The following is a 27,038-nucleotide window of genomic DNA, read 5'->3' as shown; positions in this document are numbered from 1 at the left end:
AGGCGTTTTCATCGCTCTAGCATGCCTCTATCAAAAGTTATTTGCGAAAAACTGTTAGATACCATTCGTGACCTAAGATGACCTCAGGGCATAAACAAGGGTCACGGACACCATTTTCATGTTCAGTGTGTCTAAACCACTTGTAATTCGGTGGTTGGGAGTGTTTATAATGTCTTTCATCCAAAAGACGCGCATTTCAATTTTCTCCCATTGACTTATAATGGGGAGGTCGCAAAATCGACCTGACCTTAGGTCATCGATATCAAAATTCTGAGATATACATTTTGTACATGCTATTGCTCTTAGCAATCGCTGAAAGTTTCAAAGCGATCAGTCACTCGGTGTAGCTATGACAGACATTGAAAGTTTTTATGAGGTGAGGTCACTTCAAGTGACCTGGTGACCTGACCTTGAATGACCTTGGTCTGAAATTTTCACAACATGTGTAGAATTGATGTATGATAAGGTGTACCAAAAACGGCGGCGCTCCGCGCCGCCGTTTTTGAGATATTCGCGAAAAACCACAAGGGGGGGTGTTCAAACACCCCCCCAGCAGGGCGCGAGTTAAAAGAACAGAGATATAATTTGTCAATAAAGTGAAATCTTTCGGACTTACAGACAGCTTAAGTTAGGGTTTCCATTTTTTTTTTCGATCACCCTGTATAGCCCGCTTCTAAGCCCGCATATAGATGTGGCGGCGCCAAAACTGGCGGCGCAATAAGCGCTGAAAGAGGCGGTGGATGTGGTTATTTGAAATGTCGACTGATCGGCCGTCACCGCCGGGTGATAATCGCCCTGTGCGGGGTCGCGGCACGCCCTCATCTGTCCCCCCCCCCGACCCAATCATCTAAAGAACGGCCCTGATCGCAACCAACCACCGCACCTAGCAGATGAACAAGGCAATTCAGGGGAACAAAAACAACCGAACTGTCTTTTAGGGAAACATCTTTCGTAGTAAGTCATATGTCTACGCTTAGAGGCCATCTTTTCAGACGTTTTGAGCTTTGACTTTCGATGAGCATATGCACGAAACATGTTAATTGTTCCCGGAACAATTAGGTCCTTCATTAGCAACTCGCTGCCCATGGGCCATGCCGCCATGGCCGCTCGTTTGGACCGTTCCCCGACAGGCGACAAACCCCTGTCACCGTGTCGGGACTCGGCTGTCCCTGCCCGCGTCAGATCCATCCACACGGTTCACGGCTGGGACATGACTCTCCGTTTGTCGACCTCGACATATTCGGGTCAAAAGCCGGCCAATCTCGCCATTTTGGAGGCGATCCGGCGGCCGGCCGCTGATTGGCTGATCTCAGCCGCCGCGCCGGCCGCCGACCAATCACCAGCCAGCCGCCGCGCCGCTAGTGGCTACTTCCGTTTTCACAAACTGGCCAATTACCGTAACCGCCGGATCCGGCCGCCCTTCCTGCCCTGTCATAGCGTTCATTTTTACGGCCGGCTCGGCGCGATTGTGGACCGAGCGGGGTCCGCCCAGTGCCAGAAGGCAGTCCTGTGACCCTGGTGCCGGCGGCGGCGGTGCTGCATCACACGACTGTGACCCAGCACCGAGAGCGGGTCAGTTCACTCGTCGTCGCGTCGCCGACCGGCACACAGCTCCGCGAGCTCCGCCGAGAGAGACCAGTGCCGGTGCCGTCCCCGGGGGATGGTGGCCGCGCCCCAGTGACCAAAGGCCAAAATGAAAAGGAGAACTTTTGAGATCGCCATGGTTGAAGTAATTGCTGTGTTGAACGTCCTGAAGACGCTTAGTGATGGTGAGTACCTACCTGAAGCTTGTGTGACTGTCCACTGCAACTGGCCCGGATAATCTATGTGTAAGTGCTGATACCTGCATCTTGTTACTGTACCTATCTATCAGATATTTATCTATCAGCGTTTTGAGTAAGTGAGCTAATGCCAATATGCTCCCAAAAATGGTTAATAAATAATAGTCATCGTTAATTGACCTTCACTCGCGGCAAGGGGAGGCTGCTGCCGCCCCTTACTTATCTTTTTTTTTTGCTTTGGGTTCTAAGCGCCTGTTCATGTCGAGTTGTCAAATTGGGAGCCTTCAGCCTACCCTTTTAGTTTTAAGCATCTCTTTGGTATATTTTCTGGACGGTAAACAATTGAATACCTCAAGCACATGGATTCGAAACTTTATTGCACTCCTTGCGAGGTACCTACGGCGTTTAAATTTTGTATCGATGACCTTGCATGACGTTATGCATAACGTCACTAAGGTCATCAAAGTCTTCCGTCAATGATTCTCGAGCAAATTCAGATAGCGGGTCGGAAAAGCCCTCAGTAGACTCTGGAAGAGCTACCGAATCGAATGTTATGCTTCATATATGATCTCCTCAACACTCTAAGCTAGCCTCACCTAACCAAAAGGATATCATGCAAAGCGCTTGAGCATGACAAACGTGATGGTACTAGTTAAATTTGCGGTTCTGCGACTATTTTTAGCGAAAGCATTCACCAAAAACCGAATTCCTACGTTTCAGTGGTGCAAATGGGGCTCGCGAGTGGTCAATAATGCCAAAAAGTCAAGTTTACCAAACCGAGTAAATCGCGATACGGCCAACCAAAGAAATGTTCGGGGCATCTTGAATCACATGTTTTTCATGTTGTTGTCAAAGCCGAACTCTCGTAAAATTGTCAGATATCGTGACATTTTTAGGTCGTAAAATGGCTTTCTAGTTTCTGGTGCCTGCAATTTTACATGCTGCTAGCTTGCGTTTATTTCATACCTACAAACTGCAAAAACTGTGCATGAAAATGATCCCCAAAGTCTGCTGCTTCTCACGTTGAGTAACAAAAAAAAATCGTATCTCTTCTGGTTTGGCGGTGACTTAACTTTTTGTCTTCATGTTGCCATTCTGTATTTTTACTTAAAAAAAAATACCTCCTATCGTTTGACCTACAGCAGTTTAAACAGTGTGTGCCCGTTGGTCCACCATGCCGCAGTCTTCCCTATCACTTCTGAACCGCTGCATGAAAGAATTAAGGCGCTAGCACAGCGCTGACCGGCGCTACTTAACCCGCGCCCTGCTGGGGGTCCTGGATTTCCACGCCCTGCTGGGGGGGGGGGGTGTTTGAACACCCCCCCTTGTAACTCGGCTCCTGGGCCACGTAGCGATACGCGGAAGGCGGCGTTCGAAAGAGCGTAAAAAATAATGAGGAAATCACTTCGGTCAATTTTTTGGTCAGGTCAAAGGTCAGGTCACCAGAGGTCATTGAAGGCAAAATTTCGCCGATTTCCAGGTCGAATGTCGACAATTTCCAAGAAGCCAACGCATAACTCGGTAACCAATAGAGCTAGAGCGCCGCGGTAAAGCGCATTCGATAGCCCTATTAACGCCCTTTCTGAGTAATTCTCTCAGATTTGACCTAACGTCAACGGTTTTGCCTGCAGGGGGCAAAAACTGCAAAAATAGCCGATTTTTTCGAAAACAGTTTTTCTGCAATAACTTTTGACCCAAGCCTTGTACGAGCTTACTTTTACCGGCATCGTGTTCCTCTCGTCAAGACGCATCGAATGAACTATAACTTGACCTTGAAAGGTCAACTTGAAAATTTGACCTCAGGTCAAGGTCATGACCTGACCGGAAAGGGTCATGTTGCATATCAGTCGATCCGTATCGTCGAGCTGAACACATCTAAGGCGTTTTCATCGCTCTAGCATGCCTCTATCAAAAGTTATTTGCGAAAAACTGTTAGATACCATTCGTGACCTAAGATGACCTCAGGGCATAAACAAGGGTCACGGACACCATTTTCAAGTTCAGTGTGTCTAAACCACTTGTAATTCGGTGTTTGGGAGTGTATATAATGTCTATCATCCAAAATAGGCGCATTTCAATTTTCTCCCATTGACTTATAATGGGGAGGTCGCAAAATTGACCTGACCTTAGGTCATCGATATCAAAATTCTGAGATATACATTTTGTACATGCTATTGCTCTTAGCAATCGCTGAAAGTTTCAAAGCGATCGGTCACTCGGTGTAGCTATGACAGACATTGAAAGTTTTTATGAGGTGAGGTCACTTCAAGTGACCTGGTGACCTGACCTTGAATGACCTTGGTCTGAAATTTTCACAACATGTGTAGAATTGATGTATGATAAGGTGTACCAAAAACGGCGGCGCTCCGCGCCGCCGTTTTTGAGATATTCGCGAAAAACCACAAGGGGGGGTGTTCAAACACCCCCCCCCCAGCAGGGCGCGGGTTAAGTTTTTTATCCGGCGCGATCGGGCGTCGCGGTATATTGGGACACTTGACTCGACCTCATAGGTCACCGGTCGACCTGAGACCTTAAAATTGGATACCAGCCGCCGCGTCTCGTAACGGCGCGCACGCTCGTTTTTTCCCACGAGGTTCTAATCGTAGCTCAATTAGGCGCGAAACGGCGACGGGGTCGTATCCGCCCCCTGCTCTCTCGGCCGGGTGTAGGTATGTAGAAAATGATAGGTACGGCGATGTTTAAATCTTGCAAAGGTCTATGTATAATGCCCTTTAAAGGTGGATGCCTTGAATTGAAGATGACATCAATTATAAAGCTTCCGGCTCGAATCAAATGCCAGGTATGACAGATTTCGGCTGTCTATATAGTTCTCTCAAACGTTCCAAACTCTAATAAATCGGACGGAAGCGTTACGGTTGGCTCAGCCCTCCTTCCCTCGGCCGAGGAGAGCTTACGTGTGTATCCGTAATGCAGTATGCCAAGCAATCCTTTGAACGGTCTCGCAAAACAAATGAGTCAACACTTATTATCCTCGATTGGCATTTGAAAGTCATGTTCCGCAGGAAACTAGGCCTCTTCATAACAATGACGCACTATATATAAGCCGAATGGTGCCAAAAATATCGATAAGGTGCACGTCTTGTGTTTCTTCTCTATAAGCTACTAATATTTTTAGGTGGTTGACATTTAGGCCGATAAGCGTCACCAGGGACTTTGGGTTTGGGGGGTCGTTGATTGACCTTCCAGGTTAGGTCAATGACCCATAGTCGGGTAAATCGGGACCTGCTAGAACATCGTAAAGTGAGGTTGTTAAGGGCTTTTTCCGGGGTGTTGATCACGAATTTCATGTTAGTTTTGATCTTCATGCATGTAGGCCAGGTCGGGTTAGGTCAAGTCAGGTCAACCAATAGGCGTCCTGCCGGGTATTCATAGTAGGTGTCAACCGCCACTGACAGATTCGTAACATGTTACGAAGGATCCAAAACTGCTTCGTAAATGTTCAAATGGTTGCTACATTCGAAATCAAGTCCACAAACTACCATAGAAACATGTAAAACTCGAAAGAGTGAACCGAGCTCATCAAAGGTCAATCACCTGACCTGACCTTCACGTGACCTTGACACCCACCATAATACATTGGACCAACATCACTTCACATGTTTGAGCGTTTAAAACCACAAAAGACTGCAAACACGCGGATAATATGAGCCGACATAGCCAAATCACGGTATTGTACAAACATAGTCTCGAGAAATAAGTCACAGGTCAAACTTCATTTGACACAGTGTCATGAAATTTTTAGAATGTGTGTAAAATTGATAAACTCGAGGGCACTGAAATTTTCGTTGTGATCGGCCGCTTTTTACGATATTTATTCGCAAAAAAACGAGGGGGTCCGTTCGATCCCCCCCCCCTCATTCAGGCGAGGGCTAAGACAGCCACTGATTGTAGCGAAGTAGGCATTCCGCGGAGAGTGAATGTCGGAAGTGTGAATCGGAAGTAAGGTATTTACTATTTATCTTTGCTCCAGTGAGAGAAAGTGTTTTGTTACAATCTCCCGATATTCGTGCGTGGGGAAGCGCTGCAAAACGTGAACAAATACGGAACCAAAAATTTCGCACGGCATAACGACAAGGGATCCGTTAGAGGTGGGCTTGGGATTCTCAGACCATTGTGGGTCACTCAGGGTCAGGGTGGTCTTTCAGAAGCCTGATCCCAGAGATCTAACATATATGTGGCTTTCCGAGCTCCAGGTGGGTCCCTTAGAAGCCAGTGTGGGCGGCGTGCGCTAAGAGACCAGGGTGAGCCCTCAAATAACAGTGTGAACCCTCGGGGTCTGTGTCAAATCCAAAGGACCCTCGTTGGGACATCAGAAACATTATTTGGGACTTGGGACCCTCAAAGGCACCCGTAAGTCGTGATCACTAAGACGCCGGCTTGGGGTCAGCAAGATCTGTCGTCTCAAGAGCTCGGCTGGCTGAACTATCAGAGGCTGCAGTAAAGGTTATCCATAATTTTTCGAAGGCATCCTCAAAGATCCGTGTGTCCCTTAATGAGAGACCTACGCATAAGATCCTCAAAGATCCCCACATGGGCACTCAGAGAATATGGGCACCAGTGGGGCTCTCACAGGCCGGTTTGGAGTTCCTTAGGAGCCTGCGTGAGAAATTCATTAGCATTAGCCCTGCGGCACTTGAACGGCATTTAAACCCGTCGCAGAAATTTCCAGAGTTGGGAAAGACCCGAACTTCGAAAGAAATCTTCGGACGCCCCGAGGATTTCGCGTCACACTATGAACGAAAATTTTGTGTCAGCACTTTCACTTGTAAAAATCGGCTGTAGGTGAAATGTGATTGAGAATCAACTAGGAACATGGATTGAAACAAAGCATTGACATCTGCGAGTCTGGAGTCGGAGTCGAAGATTTTGGTGACTTCGACTCCGTCTCTTGGCAGTGGCGGCGAAACACCTTCAATTAAGGGGGGGGGGGCACTGCCGACTTTTGGTCCCATTCTTTCCATGCAACGCCCATAGGGCTAACGTTAAAATGCCAAAATCAAGGGGGGCAGTGGCACGGTGTCCCGGTGCCCTCCCCGTTCCGCCGCCCATGTCTCTGGGTAGAATCGCAGGCTCCGACCGGTTCCGACCTCACAGGCATCGTCAGAAAACTAACGACATTTTCCCCAACCCCTAAATCTCATCAGAGATCTGTATCCATCTCAAGGGGTATCCAATCGGAGGTGGGGGCAAGCTGCCCCGCCTGCCCCCTCCCCCGTGGCGACGCTAATGGGTTGAGCACTAATAGGTTTGTAGTCATGCGTGGCCAGTAAGTAAACGAAGCGAAACATTGGTCGTTTTTACGACGGCTATCTGGTACACATTAAGTGCAGATATGATACAGATTGGGTACAGATTTGACTCAAATTTGGTCAATTTAGGTTAATTGTGCTTCTTAGAAGCTTGCAGCTTTGGTTGCACAGATGCCTATATGCCTGATTTTTTTTAAAGTTATTAGACATTATCAGCCATAAATTGGGTCAATCGCGTTTCTTAAAGTTATTAGCTTGGGTTGCACAGTTGCTTGTACCTATGCCTGATTTTTTTTTTTGATTTTTTAAATTATCAGGCATTATTTTCGATTAAAGCACTGTCATGCTATGAAGATATTTGTTGAAAAAGAGATTTAGTGCAGCTTTCGTCAAGTTTGGTGCATTGGCCAGATAACCCATCGTGAAAAAGGCTAGGTATTGACTTATCATAACATCGAGCCTGCGGACAGGTGTGCTCTTGTCCTGACATACCTAAGATGCATTACTGAAAAGGTACCTACTGAAAAAAATTATAGATTGTTAGTTACTTGTTTCAGTTTCCTAAAGAAAAAGCCGGCTTTAACGTCTTCGAAGAACGCATGCATGCACTATGCAGAGACTTTATCTTGCCCACATGGGCCAATAGAAGAGAAAATTATATCAGTGCTGTTATAGCCAATTAAGCAGCAGAAAATCCCGTGATCCGTATCCGGCTTGGAACTCTGGTTTTCCACGCCCCGGGGATAGCAACTCCACCCCCTAGGTTCCAAGGCCACACAGCAACAAACGGCAGACCGTTAAAACCATCGTAACAATAATTTTGAATGTAACGTGGAATTTTTGAGGCCACAAGGAAAGGATCACTTCGCTTACCATTTGTCAATGTTCGATCGAGGTCAGATTATCTTGGTTTGCCTTTTTCTTAGCAACAGCCAAGATTCTTACAGATAGCAACAGCAGACTCAGCAGGCAGCTCGACAGAAGTGGGACAGATCTCTATTAATCGCTTTTTTTCTTTGCTTAATTATGCCCCCTAAACAATATTTCACCTGAGCGATTAGAAATGTTCTGGAATATTATTAAGGTCTTTGCTTAAATCCATCCAATAGTAAAAACAGGTAAAAACACTTATAATGGACGTTTTGCTCAATAAACGGTTAACAAAATTGCAGTTACCTTTAGCGCACCAAATATACATATGTATCATTCCAGTACCCCGATGCCTCGGTACCTACCACTCGACCGGAAAAGGAATCCGCTCAGTAGTGACGCATACCAGTAAGTTTTGTGCGGAAATGTGTGATTTTTTATCGGCTGGCTGCAAATGTCTCACTTTTTCTGCAGTCATATACTCCCAGCCATCCGCTCTTTAGAATCGGTAATAAAAACGCATCATTATGTCCATTAGCTTGCAAACAGCTTAATCTTATCTTCACTAATTATCACCAGCAATGACCAGCTAATGGGCAGCCATGCAAGTATGTGCTATGTCGGCTGGCCTTGGCACGGCTACCGACTGGCGGTTGAGTCAACTTGGCGGCCGGAACTCAGCTCTTAATTACCTACCCGATCATCAGCAAATCATCTGTCAGGACCAAACGTCATGACCAGTAAATGAGTCACTACCTTGGATCCTCCCTTGATTCCTTTGCTTTTACTCGCCACCGTACGGCGCCTGGTGATACGGTTTCGATCAGATTCTCTCATCACACCGTCGGGCCGGGCTGGGATTACTGTCAGTGACCTGGTGCGCGGCGCGGCGGGCGGGGCGGCGCCGGCGGCCGACCGCTCCCCCAGGGCGTGTCCCGCGGCGGCCGGAAGTGACCGGCGGCACATCCGGCCGGCGGCCGGCTAACGGGGCCGCTCCCGCCGCTCCCGCCGCCCCGCCCCGGCCCGGCCCGGCCCCGCGCTCCCACCCCATAATCGGACACAGACACCGCAGTGACAACCGGACAAAGAGCCGCCCTGAAACGGTCCCCAGCGGCATCGGGAGCTAACACGTGGCTCGGAATTTACATAAATTCGCTGAATTCCGAGCAATGAAGAGAAATGGTGACTCCAATGGATAAAACCACTTTAGGTTCAAATGAATATTCATAATCACTGCCCGCTTACTAGGAATATGTGCAAACCACAGCCCCATTGAAATTTAAACGGCTTTAGCTCTCGCTCCGATTGAATGTTCCGGCTCAGACTCTGCAGATAATTATATCATTATAAGCAGTCCGCCTTCGGGAAATATTGCAGCGCAGTAGCCGGATCCGTGCGGGAAATGTGCCAGGTGCGGCAACACACCCGTGCTGCTAACACGACAGTCATGCCCTTTCTCCCTTTTACTAACGACTTCTCCTTTTTTCCAGCTGCTGCACCTGAGATGAGCAACTGTAACAACGGAAATGGACAGCTGGTGTTTGAACGTGTGCCCGGATATCACCTGGAAGGATATGACCGAGACTATGTGAGTACGACGTGTCCGGATACCGACAGGAAGCCAAGACGCCGCTCATATGATCAACTTCTCACTCAAGTAGTTTTGTCCCTATACATAAAACGACATGGTCTCAGGTCTCTCATATCATGCCACCCTTTCACTTTATAGATAGGTATGCGAAAGGATGGTTATGTAATGAGCATTTTCTCATTTTGAACTATCGCAATATGGTAATCGCTGCATAACTCGAAGTGCGTGACTCAGTTGAGTGTTACCACGACGTTATATTTAATGTCGATAAAATCCGAAAATCGACGTCCGCTGATCTCACGTTCTGTCCGGCAGCTCACAAAGGAAGAGCAGCCCCTCACCCTGCTGGAGCAGTGTCAGACGTCGTGCATCGCCGGAAAGAGCGTCAAAGACAACCTGATACGACCATGCGGCTCCATCGACTACAGCCCAGGTCAGTCGGAAGCCCTTCTCTGCAGATGTTGGGAAATGGAACGACTTGTTCAGCGATGCCAAACTTCTTCGTTCAACCAGAACAATACCATAAATGATCGTTATCTTACATTTATCTCTAAAATTCAAATGTTTGCTCTCACAGGTGCACCATACGGAGACGGCAAGTACGACCCGTCGGCATGCTATCTCACCGAGGAAAAGGCCAAGCCGGACGGCATTGGTAACCTCCTGCAAAAGACCGGCAACATCCATCTCAACAAGATCTGCATGCCAGGTGAGTGCTTACTGCAGTAGCCAGCAGAATCACGGGTGGCTAGGAGGTTGCAATCTGTAGCCGTTTACCTCAAAACAGCCGTAAATACCGTACGGTGACGCTGACTGTGAGAGCGGACGGGCTGGTCTCTCGGGTTCTGAGTTCTTCTGGTGCTCGTCCACACGCCGGCTGAACTGACCACCACTGACCGGGCGCCGTTGTCCACAGCGGAAGCGGTACAGCAACACTGTCCGGGAAGGATGTACGTCTTCGAGCGGCTCATCAACAAGAGCTTCAGGCCGAAGAACAATAACTGCATCGAGAGCCAAGTCGAAAATCGGCTGGAGTGTGAGCGGAGGTAAGCAGTGGAGAACGAATAACGCTTACATGATACCAATTATTTGACTTAACTCGATCAGGTTATATAAAAGAAATACCCTTTTATCCAAGAAATGATAGGCACTCCGCCTACTCGCCGAAGTCCCTTGGACAGAAAGTAGCTATGAATGCCTTTATAAAAGTGAGACTTTCCCGGTGACTCACTTGGTCCCTCGGCTGCCGTCCAGGTGCCTCGAATCCAGCGAGGTGTGTCGCTCGGCCTCTTACAACTCCAAGAACCGCACGTGCTACATGTGCCCCATCACCTGGCGCTCGGCTCCGAACCTGTTCGTCGAACAGCGCGACGAGGAGTACATCGAGAACCTCTGTCTCGAGAGTGAGTACCATGCAGCGAGAATCTTTGTCTTGAGTGGGTCTTTGTCTCGATGCATCGAGAGTCTTTGTCTCGATAGTGAATATGCATTAGGGTGGCCATTTTTTTGCAAAGTACACGGAATCACCGCTCCTAGCCTCGATTCTGATGCATTTTTTCATGCTGATTCCGAATCCGTCGAGAAAAATGAAAAATTCGTAAAAAATTTGACCCCTGGACGTCCTAGTTTTTGGATAAAGTGAAAATATCGACATCTCACTGTCTAATCGAAAGTTGCGTTGTGTTTAGACTAAAAAGTTTATATGAACGTGAAATATGGTCTGTTGGCGTCACAATGCCGCTAAAACCAGCAATATTACTCATTTGGTTTAGCAACAGCGTTCAATAATATCGGCACCCTTTGGGGCAATCTGCCTCTGATGGCGAGTATCGAACTAATAGTGATACACGTCTGCCTGTAGGTGGCAGCACTGTTCCCCAACCTTTGATTCTTTGATAGGTCATTGTGATATCATTAACACGTTTTATCATCATGTTTTCCTTGCCAAAAGATACAATAACCATTAATCTGATTGTCTGAAAGAAATTTCAAGCATCAGTGTGTCATTTTCCTTACCTAAACAATGTCTAAAATAAGGCTTTTCTAACCAAAAGCAAACAATCTGGGTGAAACGGCAATGCCCCAGCAATGTAAGCAACGATTACACAAGGAATCGTTTATGACAGGCTTATTTCGTTTAGTGTCATGCAGGGGTGAGGGGATGCACCTATAGATGTTCGGCGAGCCCCACCGGCAAGTGGTCGTAAAACCCTGTGACCTGACTTCAGCCCAGCTGCCGCCCCGCAGTGATGTGTTTGGAAGATTATGCAAGCTCAACTCTCAAGCTAGAGGCGATGGCGTCGTGCCTCACCTCACTGATATGTATCACGTACCAATAAAGCCCATCATTAAACATGTCTCCGATGAAGTTAATGTATGGTTACGCGCTTCCTTGCCTGTCTGGACTCTGGAGGGTGTGAAACTGCCGTCCGCGGCGCCGCGGAGACCGTGTCGCTGCAGACACTGACCTCATGAGAACAGCGGCCCAAGTCGGAGACGGCCTTGCTGGCTGTTTTTCAGCGGACCCGACCTGTCGCCTAACTATACCGGATTCACTGCCAGCCACAATGAGCGAATTCCCGCAGAGGAAGTGTAAATGTAGCGAGGCAGAAGGCCCACTGGAGGGTGTCTCACTCTGCCGAGCAGCGGCACAGAGCAGAGGAGCAGCGCTGCCGGTTTTTCGCCTGTCCTTTCCAGTATCCCGCTGTTGCCTAGCTACTGGCCGATGTGCTAATGCCTGGCACCGAGCTGATCTGCGAGGAAGGACAAATCCTCGGGATGTTCCGGTAACTAATTCCGGTGCGCTGTCAAACAGCGAGCTTGTCCCTTCAGATTGTGCAGTTGTTAGAGTCTGACGCTTTAGCGATCTTGCCTATTGTTCGACAGTTCATGATTTTGGCCACCATTGAGTCAATGCGCTGGGCAGGCAAGTAAGTGCATAACCATAATACTTCACCGGTGACCTGTTAAATGATGGGGTTTATTGGTCCGTCGGACACATCAGTGCCGCACAACGCCATCGGCTCTAGTCTACGATTGCATAATCTTCCAACGACATCACTGCGGGCCGGCAGCTGCCCAGCTAACAATTTGCCGTTGTTACAACGTCGTTTAAACGTTGTCAAATGGTTACCACAACGTCCCGATTTATTGTTGTGACAACGTAATTTTGTAGACTCCAGACAACGGCGTGACAACGTCATCCGACCATGCATTTGAATGTCATCACAACGTTTCTGTAACGTGGCCGTGACGTCCCAAAACTGTTCTTACAACGTCCCGCCAACGTTATGAAATGTTTCCTGTAACGTACCAACAGTGTTTCTGGAACGTTGTCACCACGTTTCCGCAACGTGACTACAAGGAGTATAGAACGCTTTGGCAACGTCTCTGCGACGTTTTTATCACGTGCGCACCACGCTGTCGCTACTTCGTATTGCCGTCCCTGCGACCCCGAGTAAACGTCCTAAACATTTTCGCAACGCCCTCTCAACGTGTTCGCAACATACTCAGAATGTGTTTCCGACGCTCTCTTCCCGTTCTCTAGACTTGTAAAAAAAAGGCATGTAAGAAGTGTATATTTCAATACATCACACAGGTCAATTTACAAAAAAAAAAAACGACGGCGGCGGCATCGGTGATGGGGCATGGGGCCCAGGGGTGCCCCCATGGGGGCGTGGGACGGAATTGGGTTCTACCGGCTCTGGCGCTAGCCGCTAGCACGCCAGAACTGGTGGAAGTTCACTTCTTCACTAACCCTCGCTGGGAGGATGAGGATCAATCGGCGGACCGTTAGGCACCGGCTCATTTGCGGCCTCGATGTCCCTAGGCAGCTGGCAGTGCTTGACTAGACGGTCTGCGCACCCCCGTTCCGGTCGCAGCTTCCAGACAGCCACTTCGCTACTGCATTGCCGACAGTAGGCCTGCCACGAGGCGCGCTGACGAGTTGCAGGACGTCTGCGGGAAGACATGAGGGAAAATCAGACATTCAATTCATGAAAAAATCACAAAAATACCTGCATCACTTTCCGTAACAGTGCGACAGGCTAGATCAAACATGTCAACACCTTAGAGGCTAGAGCTACAATGAACTATAGCCTAGACCGCACGATATTACAAGGCACAATCTTGCAAATGCTACTCGTAAATGGTACTTTGACTTACCAGTCAAAGCAACAATCGCATCAAACGCAGACAACTGGCGCTATCTTTCATCTTCCAGCTATCTCAGCCGCGCCCGCCTCCGGCCCCCACTGCTCGCTCGCGCCGCGTAGACTGCGGCTCGGCCGGCTGGCTCTGAACGCCGGCCGGTGACACTGACGTCACGGCCCCTCAGGCGAGGTCAGGGCGCGAGCCACCGTTCGCCTGAGTGGCGGCCCGCGTGGCTTGCTGGCAGCCGCGGATAACAGCCGCGTTTACATAGGGATAGTTGCAAGCCTCTAACTCCGCCTGTGATGTTGCAAAACATGCCAATGACGCTTTGCAATTTACACATGTTATATATATATATATATATATATATATATATATATATATATATATATATATATATATATATATATATATATTAGAGAGATAGAGAGAGAAAGGTATCAGAATTTACTTATAAAAACACCGCTAATTATTCAGTACCTATAATGTCAAGGTTGTGAAAAACCGTGTTAAAGGTAGTGTGCCACCTTTGAAAGATTTCCCATTTTATTTTTCCTAGGATAAGAAGCTTCTGTTTTTACCTAATATCGCAAAAAAAAAATCAAAAATGGGCCTGGAATAGTGCCTTTTTCGCCTAAAAGTTTATCGGTTTTTAGATATGTATAACAACTATAGTGGGCTCACCTGCAAACAGGCGTCGGGCAACAATCGCGAATGCGGCGCACTTGTGACAATAAGCAAAGGTCATTATAGTGTTACGACCATACGACGTACGGGAATGAGTTATCAGCTGTCTAATCGTAGACAACACAATGTCGAGCCTTAAACTGTAAGCCCGTATTGGTATTGTTTCTTTTATTTGGCTGTCGAACATTATTTATGGTTTGAAATATGATTTTATGTAAAATAATTGATATGAAAAAGCCGTCTTATAAGTTATGACCCCATTTCACCACACGCAAGTGGCAGAAATGACAATGATCAGCTGACGCATTTTTCTTGGCCGGAGTCAGAGCGCGCAGCCCGACGCACCACCACCGCACCACAAAGTATGAGCAGAAGCCGCGCCCAAAGCCAGGGCCCCGGTAACGTGAGGTAGCCGAGTCGGGGCAGCGTGCGCTGACCCAAGCCGGGGCCGCAGCTTTGGGCGCGGTCTACCGCATCCCCGCGGGCAGCCCCGGGCTATCACATGACACCGGGAGGACGCGCGGCTGCGGCTTGGGTCAGCGCACGCTGCCCTGACTCGTTACATTGACTCGGCTACCTCACGTTACCGGGGCCCTGGCTTTGGGCGTGGTCTACCGCACCACCTAACAGGCGTGTTCGAAACCGCAGGAGCTGATGATGAACGGGTTTATCGAAACTTGATTGGATGAGCATATCGGTAATAGCGGTTTCAGTGTGTGCATTTATTGTTCATAGTGGTGTGAAATGTGGTTGGGGTACGACCGACAACCCGTCGGGGCGAATTTCGCACTGGGGTACTCAAAATTTGAAGAATTTAAGACGTTTCCATGAGTTTTGAAGGTATGGATAAGTTCTAAAAATCCGGTTCTCCTTATCTGGGCCATTAACTCCATACGGTCCAAGAAAGCTGGCACACTACCTTTAACAACGTGTTGGCGACCACCAGCTGACAACGTGAACAGTCCAAGTGTTAAAATATGTCAAATTTAACGATGAAAACTGAATATACGCATTGTAAGTCAAAGGAAATGCATTATATGGCCATATATGTCACCATGCATTATCAAAAAATAATGCTGCAAGTGCGCGGTTGCTGCAACGTACCAATAAAACGTTGTCACGACGTTTTACCACGACTTTCGGACCAAACCATGGCTTCACAACGTTCAGAACGTTGCTACAACGTAATTAAAACGTAATTTCGCAACTTACCGAAACACGACGTTGTGACAACGTTGTAGTAACGTTTCCTGTTAGCTGGGTGGGTTTAATCAAGTCATAGGGTCTTACGACCCAACCAAATGCCGGTGGGGCTCGCTGAGCTTCTAGGTGCATCCCGTCCCGTGTATGCTACTGAACGAAATTAACCTGTCGTACACGATTCCTCGTGTAATCGTGTTTACCCTGGCCTATTACCGTTTCATTCACATTGTTTGCTTTTACCTTATTTTACCTCATTTTAAACATTATTTAGGAAAGGAAAATGACACACTGATGCTTGAAATTTCTTTCAGACAATCAGATTAATGATTATTGTATCTTTTGGCAAGGAAAACATGATGATAAAACGTGTTAATGATATCACAATGACCTATCAAAGAATCAAAGGTTGGAGAACAGTGCTGCCACCTACAGGCAGACGTGTATCACTATTAGTTCGATACTCGCCATCAGAGGCAGATTGCCCCAAAGGGTGCCGATATTATTGAACGCTTTTGCTAAACCAAATGAGTAATATTGCTGGTTTTAGCGGCATTGTGACGCCAACAGACCATATTTCACGTTCATATAAACTTTTTAGTCTAAACACAACGCAACTTTCGATTAGACAGTGAGACGTCGATATTTTCACTTTATCCAAAAACTTCAAGGACGTCCAGGGGTCAAATTTTTTACGAATTTTTCATTTTTCTCGACGGATTCGGAATCAGCATGAAAAAATGCATCAGAATCGAGGCTAGGAGCGGTGATTCCGTGTACTTTGCAAAAAAATGGCCACCCTAATATGCATCGATAAACTGTGTCTCGAGTGAACATTCACGTCACATAACCCATTTCAGTCGCTGGACGTCATAACTTCATGCAATCGCAAAAGGAAAAGCTATCCTCTCTCGATACGTTGTTGGAAAGTCCTTGCTGGGAGAAACCGAACTGTAAACATCTCCCTTCACCAATTATCCCAGCAATACGCCGCTAAACGTCTACACGTCTGAAGGCAGCTCTGTCCGTTTCAGAGAGCCGCCGGTGTCAGCAGCCTGACCATCTCGTCTTTGTCGAGGAGGCCAGACGCTCCCTGTACACCTCCAACAAACCTTACAGAAAGCGGGAGGTCACCCGCAGCGAGTGCAAGAGCATGTGCGCTGAGCACGCACAGTAAGTGGCTCAGAATATGATACTGCAGCGTTCGATAGTGTGATCGGCATTCGTCCACGAGCATGATCATTTGGTATCTTGTTTGCTCTGTTTGCAAAGACGGTCATTTAGGATACCTAATCATCAAATAAGACGACAATAATTTCGATACATTTGTTTCTCAATGCTGTGACATATTTGAACGGTTAGGTCGTTAGTTATGATTGACATGGTAGTCATTAGCAAAGACTGCGTCGCCACTGACCCGATGCCGCTGACCCTCAGGATCTTCTGTCGCGCGGCGGAGTTCAAACTGACCAACAACGCCACTGGTACTGGCGACTGCTACCTGCTGGAGGACGACAGCCTCAGCGTGTCACCGGAGCTGCGAGGCAACGACGGACGCGACGACACCGACCTCATGGAGCTCATGTGCCTCGACCACGGTCAGTAGTGAGACAAAGCAGCTATAGATGTTACACACAGATCGGAGCTAAACGAGGTAGAGATGACGGGCTGACCTCATGGAAGTTACGTGTCTCGATTTCGAACACGGTTAGTTGCATAACACAAAACAGCCAAAGTTATTACATTACAAACGTGATTTACATGCATTCATGATTCAACGATGCGTAAGAAGAGTTGCTTGTGAGGCGGCACTTAGTTATAAGTCTAGACAAATATTTACATACGCCTTCAGAGGATGATAGTTCGTTCATTTTGTAATGCGCATGCTTTGAGGTTTGATTCGCCTATTCTCTGTTCCTATTCAGCCCGCCATATGGACAATGAAGGTATGTCTGAATTCCATTCATTGGCCGCCGTTTGGAGGCGGCATTGCTGGTTTATGGTTAGATAAAAACCATTTGAGTATGTCTTGTTACAACCAGTACATGACTGATGTGTTTATCCGTTTTCAGTCGATGGCTTGTGTTTCTTCTCACACTGCAGTGATGGGGAAGGAGTAGTCTGACCGTAGGTTTATCTTATCAGCCACTGACCTGTATTTTTCACTCCTCAGTGATCGGTCAAGAGCAGTCGGACCGCACCGGAGCCGGTCGGAACGAGGGCGGTCCTCTGTCTCCCGGCGGTCAACAGCCGTCCTCCGGACAGGACATGTTCACAAGGTGCGACACGACACTACCAGATACGTCATAGCGGCATTTAAATACTTCATCGGGCCTAATGGACTAGTCTTACAGGCTCCAAAAGAGGAGACATATATCTAATCATCGTTCCGTCGGTTGAAGCAGGAGTGACGCCGATTTATTTCACTCTGTTTTATTATTATTTCTTCCGGCTAGGGCATGTTTAATTCCTCATTCTCCATCAAAGGACCCCGATGTGCATCTTTCCACGTTCGGCCGATTCTGGCTTGTGACTCGGGTGCGCTCGTCGCTCCTCCGCTCTCAGGGAGGGTCTCTACCGCGAGTCGGACCGCGAGTACGTCACTGCCTTCCGGCGCTATAGCCGTAACCGGCTCGAGGGACCCAATCCCATCTACAGCTACCAGCAGTACTCTGCCCGGCTCTGCATGCTGGCGTGTCTCCAGACACCCGGGTAGGTGGCCGACACGCACTGATGAGGGACCGGTTAGTTTTTATCAGTTGTGGGAATGGATATTTAGGAATATGTACATAAGTAAATACAGTGGAGTTATAGGATCGCTGTCAATGTAAAAAAAAACTTTGGAGATGGCTAAGTGGAGAAGTAAAGTAATCTTGGCCAAGCGATGCTGGCTCTCGGCGATACTTAAAACGGTTGAGCTACCAGCGAGTGACCGGGGCTTTTGCGGCGCAGATGTCAGTCGATGGTCTTCAGCAAGCGGTTCGGTCTGTGCGAGATGTACAACACCAAGGACGGTGGCGGCAACGGACGTGCCAGGCTCGTCTTCCACGAGGACTACGACTACTACGATAACCTGCTCGGAGGTATGTTTGACAGCTCGCACTCTGATCGGTTATTTGCTCGTATCTAGCGAAGTGAATGGGTGCTGATCGTAGCGTATGTCAATTTCATTGTACGTAAATACGCAGACCATTTTGTGAACGCACCACTTGTAGCACTTTCACGATTTTGTCTCTCTTTTGCAGATACCCCCTTCAACGGCCGTGGAGGTCGGTTTGGCGGCGGCGGCGGTGGCGGATTTGGCTTCTTTGCCGACGGCCGCGGCCGTGGGGACGATTTCCGTGGCGGCGGAGGCCGCGACCAATTCCTCGGCGGCGGCGGCGGCGGTCGCGACCAGTTCCTGGGCGGCGGACGGGGCGGCCCCGGCCGCGACCGGTTCATCGGAGGCGGCTCATTTGAGAGCAACTACCGCGGCGGCGGCGGCGGCTTTTACGAGTCCAGAGGTACCTTTGGCGGGGGCGGAGGCCCCTTCTCGGGCGGCTCTGGCCAGTCGGGGCGCGGTGGCGGGTGGCGCGGTGGAGGCGGCGGCGGTGCCCCTCCCGCCGGCGCCGGTGGCGGGCCGCTGGGAAGCAACACCGTTCCGATTGAGGCACCGCCACCCAAGCCGACTGTCGTGTTGGTCAATGAGGGCGGTGAGGACCCCAGGGCTGACGACCTGCCGCCGGTCGGCGGCGGCGGCGGCGGCGGCTCCTGGAGCGGTGATGGCGGCTCGCGGGGCGGTGGCGGTGGATCGTGGAGCGGTGGCGGTGGATCGTGGAGCGGTGGCGGCGGATCCTGGAGCAGCGGAGACAGCTCACGCCCCGGTGGGCCGACAGGCGGCTGGGCAGCCGGCGGCGGAGGCGGCGGCGGCGTCTTCCGACCGGACGGCTCTCGGCGCTCGAACGTGATCCGCGAGGGCGGCGGCTGGGACGACTCTTGGAGCGACGGCCGGCGCGGCGGCCGCCCAGGTGCGCACCGGTTCTCTGTTTCTCGGGCAGGTGACGGCGGTGGCTCGGAGACGGCCGACGCTGCCGCCTTGGAGTCGGACGGGGCAGCACTGCAGCGCAACGACAGCGACACGCACCGGCCGCCGGCCGACCGACAGCTAGGTACACGCTGGATGCGGGCTGCGCATGCCGAGGGCGCCACAGAGCAGAGCCCTCAACTGGTAGTCGGCAGCACGCGAGACGAGCCGGTGGCTGGCGCCAACGACGGACGGTAGCTCGAACAGACTGCTCCAACCCCCGGCCGGACGAATCCGAGCATGCCCGGCTGATGGCCCTCCTCTGCAACAAACTGCGGCAGTTTGGTCGCCCGAAAGACGATGTTTTTACTTATCTAACGTGCTCTTCATACGAGGATAAAAAACATTGACCTGATGGAAATTAAAGTGCCAATTGGCTTGAGACGTTTCCTCGTTCGTGTAATCTTAAGATGAATATGTGACGTTCACAACATATTGAATTACTCATGGCCTCATTTTCACCCTGAAACAATTACAATGAGCTTTTTAAAGCGTTTCAATATTTGTTTAGTCTTTTTTTTTTTTGCTGCAAGTCATTCGAAATTTAAGAACTTCTTATATTGAAATTATATCACTTTATTTTTCGGTACGTAACATATATAGCATCTAGATGACTTAGTAATAATTTGCCACCTTCATTGTTGAAAGTTACCGAACAGCTCATCGCAAAATTGATTAGAAATAAATTGCCTTGCATAGAATGAATTTTCCATTTAAGGATTATTCATCATTTGGATATCTACGAGTATACATATTTTGTCAAAAAAAGAACTGACGACGTAGCATGAGATCTGAGTAGTGTTGGACTCTAATGAATGCCACCTGATCGACTTTTGCATGTTCCGCTTGTAGGAAATAGTTCACTTTTAACATTGAATTGGGGATTTAAACGACTTAAGAATCATGTACCTATGTAGATTAAATTAAAAACAGGTGGTCGGTAACTCGAAGGAGTACATAACTATCCCGCAGTTCGGACCCAACCATAACTTAATCAGGGAATATGCCTATTCGTCTTTTAGATTAAAAATTGAGTAAAGATATCATATTTGCATGACTCCATACCTACTACGTAACTAAAGCCATGGACCAGTGCACTTGAAAAAGCAGTCTAAACGTCAATCTCGGAAAGCTTTGCAACCTCGTGTATTTTAAATGGGCAGTCGTATTCCTCTTATTGCAATTGATTGATAACTCTCTTCTTAGTAAGTTGAGCCGTTCTCCTTGCGATCAATTGTCCAGCAGTTATGGCATGTAACAGACAACTGGAAATATCAACTAATCGCACGTAGATATCTCAGACCACAGAAACACAATGTAAGCTACCCAACATGTGTCACTACTTCAGGTCTTCACGTATTTGATCTTTTATTATCTAAAAAATGTCAAACTTTTATTCATGATGTTGTACTGAACACTATAATATTTCCCATTGAATCTTGGTTCGATTCCCATCTCCGTGGACATGTTTAAAGTGAACTATTTCCTGCAGAACTAATTTTGAGTCTTATTGATTCAAAACGTCTTCTGTCTTCTTGGTTATAGTTTGTGCATGTGGGCTTCTTGCAACGCTTTCTTACACACATGCATTTTTTAAAACTTTCGTGTAAGCTCGTATACAATGTTCTACATTTCTAACTTGATTACTAACATTCACTTATCATCATCATGCGCCTCATAGTTTTTTAAACATCGCAAACAGACTGAGAAAGTGGGAAAATACGGTCCTACTACGCCGGGTGCACTTTGTATCCCGTCGCAGTCACCGTTCATTCAATTGTCTTCCCTCCGAATGTCTTATTCACGCTCTTCGCTCATTGTCGAATCATCCAGTTGCAACTGGATGATTATCATATCACAAGACGACGATTATCATACACAAATAATAGATTCATTAAATTAAATACATAAATAATAGATTCAACATAGACGATTATCATATCACAAAACGACGCATATCACAAGACAACTAGTCGTCTTGTGATATGCGTCGTTTTGTTGTGCTATCTTTATTCCCTCGCTTACCTAACCAGATGTAAATAATGAATTTCTTACAAACGTTATTCGATGACCGGTGTTTCCCGTCCGTTGTTATTTTCGTTGGGGTGACGCATTCCCAAAATTTCTATCAGTTGACTCTGGGCACTGGACAGCCTAGTTAACGTAGTTATTCTTGATATCTTCAAATACCTATACATGTGAAACTACATAATAACTATTTCACCGTCTTATTTGAAATGAGCATGAATCATATTGCTACGACGCACATCGCACAACGCACGATTTTCGATGTTTATGACCGTATTCCATGATTCCGTTCAAATAAGTGATTCATTTATTTCATATCGACTTATGGTTAATCATGTGTCATGAACTTTTTATAATCAACGTTATTTGAATCGATGTGAACTGTTTCTGATTGCACCGTGTCATTTATTTCGTCGTTTCCGCAACCTGCGTGAGTCTTGATAACTAATGTTTGTGCATTTGATTTGTACGTCCCAATGAATTGTTGTTTTACAAAAAAAAAATGCAGCAGCATCGCTTTCACGCAGCTTTTCCTCGGCAAACAATTTCAGCTTTACGCATGTTGCTTTACGAACACTTTTACCTTCTTTAATGTCTGACCGGGTACCGCTGTGTTCCGGCCGTGCTTCAGGTGGTCCCGGCGGACGGGACCAGTTCATCGGCGGGGACAACCGCGACGGTCCTTACGACGACCGACGGGGCAGCTTCGGAGGCAGCGGCCGCTTCGGCGGCGGCGGCGGCGGCTGGAGCGACGGCGGCAGATGGGGCGGCGGCGGCGGCAGCTGGAGCAGCGGAGGCAGCAGCTGGAGCAGCGGCAGCGGCCGCTGGGGCGGCGGCGGCAGCTGGAGCAGCGGCGGCGGCCGCTGGGGAGACGATGGCCCGGGCGGCGGCAGCGGCGGCCGCGCACGAAACTGCTACGAAGACCGTTTTACGCTGAAGGAGACAGGCCGCAGAATGCGCTCCAGCTTTGTCGACAAGACTCTGCCGGTGTCGTCTCTGAGCGACTGTGAACGAGCGTGCACAGATAACCTGGGCTTCATCTGCAAGGCCTTCTCCTACCGGTACAGGTGAGAACGGATACGGCTTTCCCCAGTCTTTCATCGACTCGAACTCGGCAACTAGCGGCACATTTTGCCGTTTTGACGTGTAAGTTGTCTCTGCATGCATGAAAATTAACCGTGGACACTGGACAGCCCGCTGACAGTTTTGTATCCGACAGCACCTCCAGTCTGGCGTCCGGCAGCGCGTCTAACGACAACTGTGAGCTCTCCGCCGGCGACATGAGCCGCTCCAGCTCCGCTGACATCTACGAGCTCGACCGCGACTACGACTACTACGAACGTGTCCGCGTGGAGGACTGCGAGGAGCTGCCGCCCGGTCCCGACCGTCCTCGGCCGGGCTTCGGCGGCGGCAGCGGCGGAGGCGCAGGGTTCGGAGGACCCGACGGAGGGTTCGGAGGAGGCGGCGGATTCGGAAGCGGTGGTGGATTTGGATCGGGAGGCGGCTTCGGAAGTGACGGCGGCTTCGTCGGCGGAGGCGGAGGCTTCTCCGAGCAGGGCTTCGTTAGCACCGAGGGAGGAGACGGTGAGTGCTGGAGAGGTGCTCGGGTATAAAATGGCGGAGAACAATTATTTGTTTATCTTGATATAAAATGATTGATAACTATTAAGATTCATAAAGCACAGCCTGATTCAGTGCCGTCCTATTGACTTCCGACATTGAGAGTGACGCTGACAGGACCGGTGTGTCGAAGACGGTGACGGTAACTGTGACTGACGACCTCTGCACTGTGACAGTGACGCTAACTGTGTGTCTGTCTCTCTACAGTGACGGCCACCTGTAACGAGCGCGGTATGCGGCTGCAGCTGCTCTCTCGCCGGCCGTTCTACGGACGGATGTACACGTACCGCCACTACGACTCGTGCAGCGTGCTGGGCCGCGGCAGCCGCGACCTCTCGCTCTTCATCCCGGCGCACGGCTGTGGCACACAGATGGTGAGCTGGAAATCGGAAAATTATCGAAACGAACTTAGGCCCGATAGCGTAAAGGAATGTCATACAAAACCTGATAAGCTGACGAAGAAATATCCCATACGTGGAAAATATGTTTCCATACACGGTGACGATGAAAAGTTCGGTATTATTCGCATCACACACATTTCAGTACCTTCTCATTTCACGGCGGCCTAGATACTCAAAGCACTGTTTATCGTCTGTTGAATAGATTCCTAGTTACATATATGCCATTATTCCATCCTCTGCGCACGCTGACCACTCCGTGTGGACGTTTCTCCAGTTCCGGGACGGCGATACCATGCAAAACATCGTGGTCGTACAGTTCAGCGATATCGTGCAGACCAACTTCGACAAGCGCTACAACCTGACCTGCTACTTCCAAGGACCTGGCGAGGCCGTGGTCACTTCTGGCTACGTGTCAGCTAGGTGAGTGAGTTGAAGAGTGAGAGTGAGTAGGTGGTGAATGAATGAATAAGTGTGTGAATGAATGAATGAATGAATGAATGAATGAATGAATGAATGAATGAATGAATGAATGAATGAATGAATGAATGAATGAATGAATGAATGAGTCATGGCCCATGGGTGATTTAGCCATGAGTGAGTGGGTGAGCCGTTCAATATTCATACCTGAACGCACAGTAGCCCAAACCGCATCTGGGCCTGCTGACCTCTGAGACCCGTTGCTACCCCTGCCACCTGCAGCCCCGGCCAGGTGACGCCCATTATCGACCTGCCGGCTCGCGAGGTGGTGGACTCGCGGGTGCGTCTCTCGATCCTGTACCAGGGCCGGCCGACCACCACCATTGCTGTCGGCGACCCGCTCACCTTCCGCCTGGAGACGCAGTCCGGAGCGAACCTGCGCACCGACATCTATGCCACCAACGTGATCGCACGCGACCCGTACTCGGGCCGCGCCGTGGAGCTCATCGACAGCTACGGGTGCGTACAGCAAGAAGAGCAGCGAATTCATGCATGCACACTCTGCAGTAAAACGGTTGAATGTGTCGGTTTTGAACATGAGATGCATTATCCGTTTGCGTAGGCTACAGCTGGAGCTTGGAGTCGGTTTTTGAGTCGAGTGTATTCATCGCTGAACATCTTTATCGACAGATGCCCGACCGACCCGCTGCTCTTCCCGTCTCTGGGCCTGGCTCGAGACGGAAACGGACTGGAAGCCCGCTTCAGCGCCTTCAAGATCCCCGAGTCCAACTACCTAATGTTCTACGCCACTGTGCGCACGTGCCGCCGGCCCGGCTGTCAGCCGGTGGGTACTGCATGTAACCCTGGGGATGCCTCAGTCGGACAATTCGTCTCAGTCGTACAGTTTGCCTCAGACAGCCTCCAGTGTGACAAATTTTGCCTCAACGGTAAAGCTACAGCGGCTTTTTTTCCGGCAGTGACAGGGACTGTATCTGTGACGGATTGTGTTCTATATGAAAGTGACGGAACATTTCACAGTCACTTTACCTGTGCCTGCGAATACACCAGTACTGACCGGTCGACCTAATTGCAGGCCACCTGCGCGGTGAACGGTCGCGAGGAGCCGTCGTTCGGCCGCCGCCGGCGCCGCTCGGTGCCCGAGGAAGCCGCTGAGCCCACCCCGGAGCCCGTGCTGCCCGACCCCAACCAGCTACCCGTGGAGCCGCAGGACGAGGACCTCGGCGACCCGGAGGATGAGGGAGAGAACGTCAAGCAGCTGCTCAGCGTAAGTGCCGTCGGCTTCTCATCTACCGGATCGAATCGTTAGGTACGATACTGACGTTCTTGAGCTCAGATATGAACTACTTGCTTTTGCCTTTTTAATCACATTCTCCCTGCATTCTGGGCTTGTGACAATCGCCCTAGCTGCTACCGGGCTATGTGACAGTTACCGTCTAACCACGGGCGCCTGCTGCCCCCTACAGGTGTACTACAGCCGTGACGAGGTTGAGGCCGAGGAGGCCAAGGCCATCGAGAGCGTGTGCATCTCGTCGGCCGAGTACCACGGCCTGCTGGCCACCCTGGTGGTGCTGATGGTGGTGATGGTGCTGGCCGCCCTGCTGGCCGGACTCTGGTGCCGCCGCAGCCGGCTCATCGCCTACAAGAATCACGAGGCCGACATGGCGTCACCTCTTCCGCGCGGCTTCTCCGCCGCAGGGGTGGCCAAGAATACCTTTTCGTTCCTGCACGGAAAATCGTGAGTGCATAATGCACATTCATACACCTGATTTCACAGCGGATAATAACATTCCTTGCACTGACTAATAATTATACCGCTCCAGACGTTAAAGGTTTTTGGGAATGCCAAAAGTTGTCCGCCGGGCTGCTGCGATCTTTCCGTAAGATAAATGAAGCAGTTGCCGATATCACCATTGTTTTACTTCTATTTATTTTAAGCGAAAATTTTGGTCGATATTTTACGCCTACATTTCTAAGAAAAAAAAAAACTCATATAAAAAGTCCATGATAAATGACCGCCTTTTGCATTTTAAAATTTACGTGTGCCCCTTTATGCAGGTCGTCGGCGATGGGTCGCAGTTTCCCGGCCCAGGGCAGCGCCAACCCGGCCTATGAGGTGGACTGTCCGCCGGCGCCGCGTGCTCGTCGTTTCGACGACCCCAGCGAGCCCATCTACACGGATCCGTCGCTGTTCGAGCACGCGCACACCGCGCCGACCGCCGAGCCGTCCTCGAGCCGGCAGTAGCAGCGCCCGGCCGGCCGGACCGGGCCGGGCGCGCGGCGGCACGGACCGTAACCGTTCTCCGGTGACCGAGTGAAACCGGAGACGGCCGCCGCCGCTGACTGCGCCGCAGTTTTGTACTTTTGCTATTTAGAGATGCCGTGTGCTTATTTCACCGGGAGAGCTGCGTCAGTGCGGTCGGACGCGGCAGCTCCCTGTGATCGTGATTGGATGGCGGACCTCGGCGTGATGTGACGCCCCCGCCGTCCTCATTGACGCCGTGAATGATGTGCTGATGGAGGAGTGCGCTCGCGCGTCCTAACGGCGCTGGACGCGGTGTCCTGGCCTGTATGTTCCCCCACTGGCCAGACCACCGGCTGGCAGGATGCCGCGCTCACCGCCGTTACCTGCGCTACTGCTTTGTAAGTGACGTGTATCGCCCTAGGTTATTGAGGAAATGACGCCTGCTTCATCTAAAAATAAACACCTCACTCCACATCAATGGGTATTTCGCCTGGTTGCTACTTGGTACACGTATAAGGAGTCATGACTTAAGAAAAAAAATGTAAATGCAATATGCCCTCAAAAGACGTATTTTTAGGTATACGCCTTAGCTCAGAATGACTGGTCGAGGGTCGAGGATGAATTGAAAGAAAGCCCAAAGGATCCAAGCATCGATGGGGATTTCTAAAAGCCTGTATTTAGCACCAAGAAAATTG

General features: G+C 49.6%; 1 protein-coding gene across 4 annotated transcripts; it reads left to right on the top strand.

The window, feature by feature from the left end:
• The first annotated feature begins 1,480 nt into the window (after window positions 1-1,480).
• LOC122379817 lies at window positions 1,481-26,821 on the top strand. 4 transcript variants are annotated; one of them, XM_043362338.1, is made up of 22 exons: window positions 1,482-1,769; window positions 9,412-9,509; window positions 9,828-9,945; window positions 10,090-10,221; window positions 10,429-10,558; window positions 10,767-10,915; window positions 16,586-16,724; window positions 16,989-17,149; window positions 17,725-17,830; window positions 18,117-18,263; window positions 18,504-18,634; window positions 18,797-19,054; window positions 19,427-19,699; window positions 22,274-22,709; window positions 22,862-23,226; window positions 23,470-23,636; window positions 23,938-24,083; window positions 24,363-24,599; window positions 24,771-24,924; window positions 25,174-25,365; window positions 25,565-25,836; window positions 26,157-26,821. In XM_043362338.1, the coding sequence occupies exons 1-22, from the start codon at window positions 1,694-1,696 to the stop codon at window positions 26,341-26,343; spliced, it is 4,074 nt and encodes a 1,357-aa protein (XP_043218273.1). In that variant the 5' UTR covers window positions 1,482-1,693; the 3' UTR covers window positions 26,344-26,821. The 4 variants fall into 4 exon arrangements, with proteins under 4 accessions (XP_043218272.1, XP_043218271.1, XP_043218273.1 ...); XM_043362337.1 differs by having other exon boundaries at window positions 1,481-1,769; window positions 18,797-19,558; XM_043362336.1 differs by having other exon boundaries at window positions 1,481-1,769; window positions 18,797-19,699.
• The last annotated feature ends 217 nt before the right edge of the window (window positions 26,822-27,038 follow it).

This window comes from Amphibalanus amphitrite, unplaced genomic scaffold (assembly GCF_019059575.1).
Source record: "Amphibalanus amphitrite isolate SeventyFive unplaced genomic scaffold, NRLGWU_Aamphi_draft 000084F_arrow, whole genome shotgun sequence".
NCBI lineage: Eukaryota > Metazoa > Arthropoda > Thecostraca > Balanomorpha > Balanidae > Amphibalanus > Amphibalanus amphitrite.
This window is presented reverse-complemented; position numbering and strand designations above follow the sequence as displayed.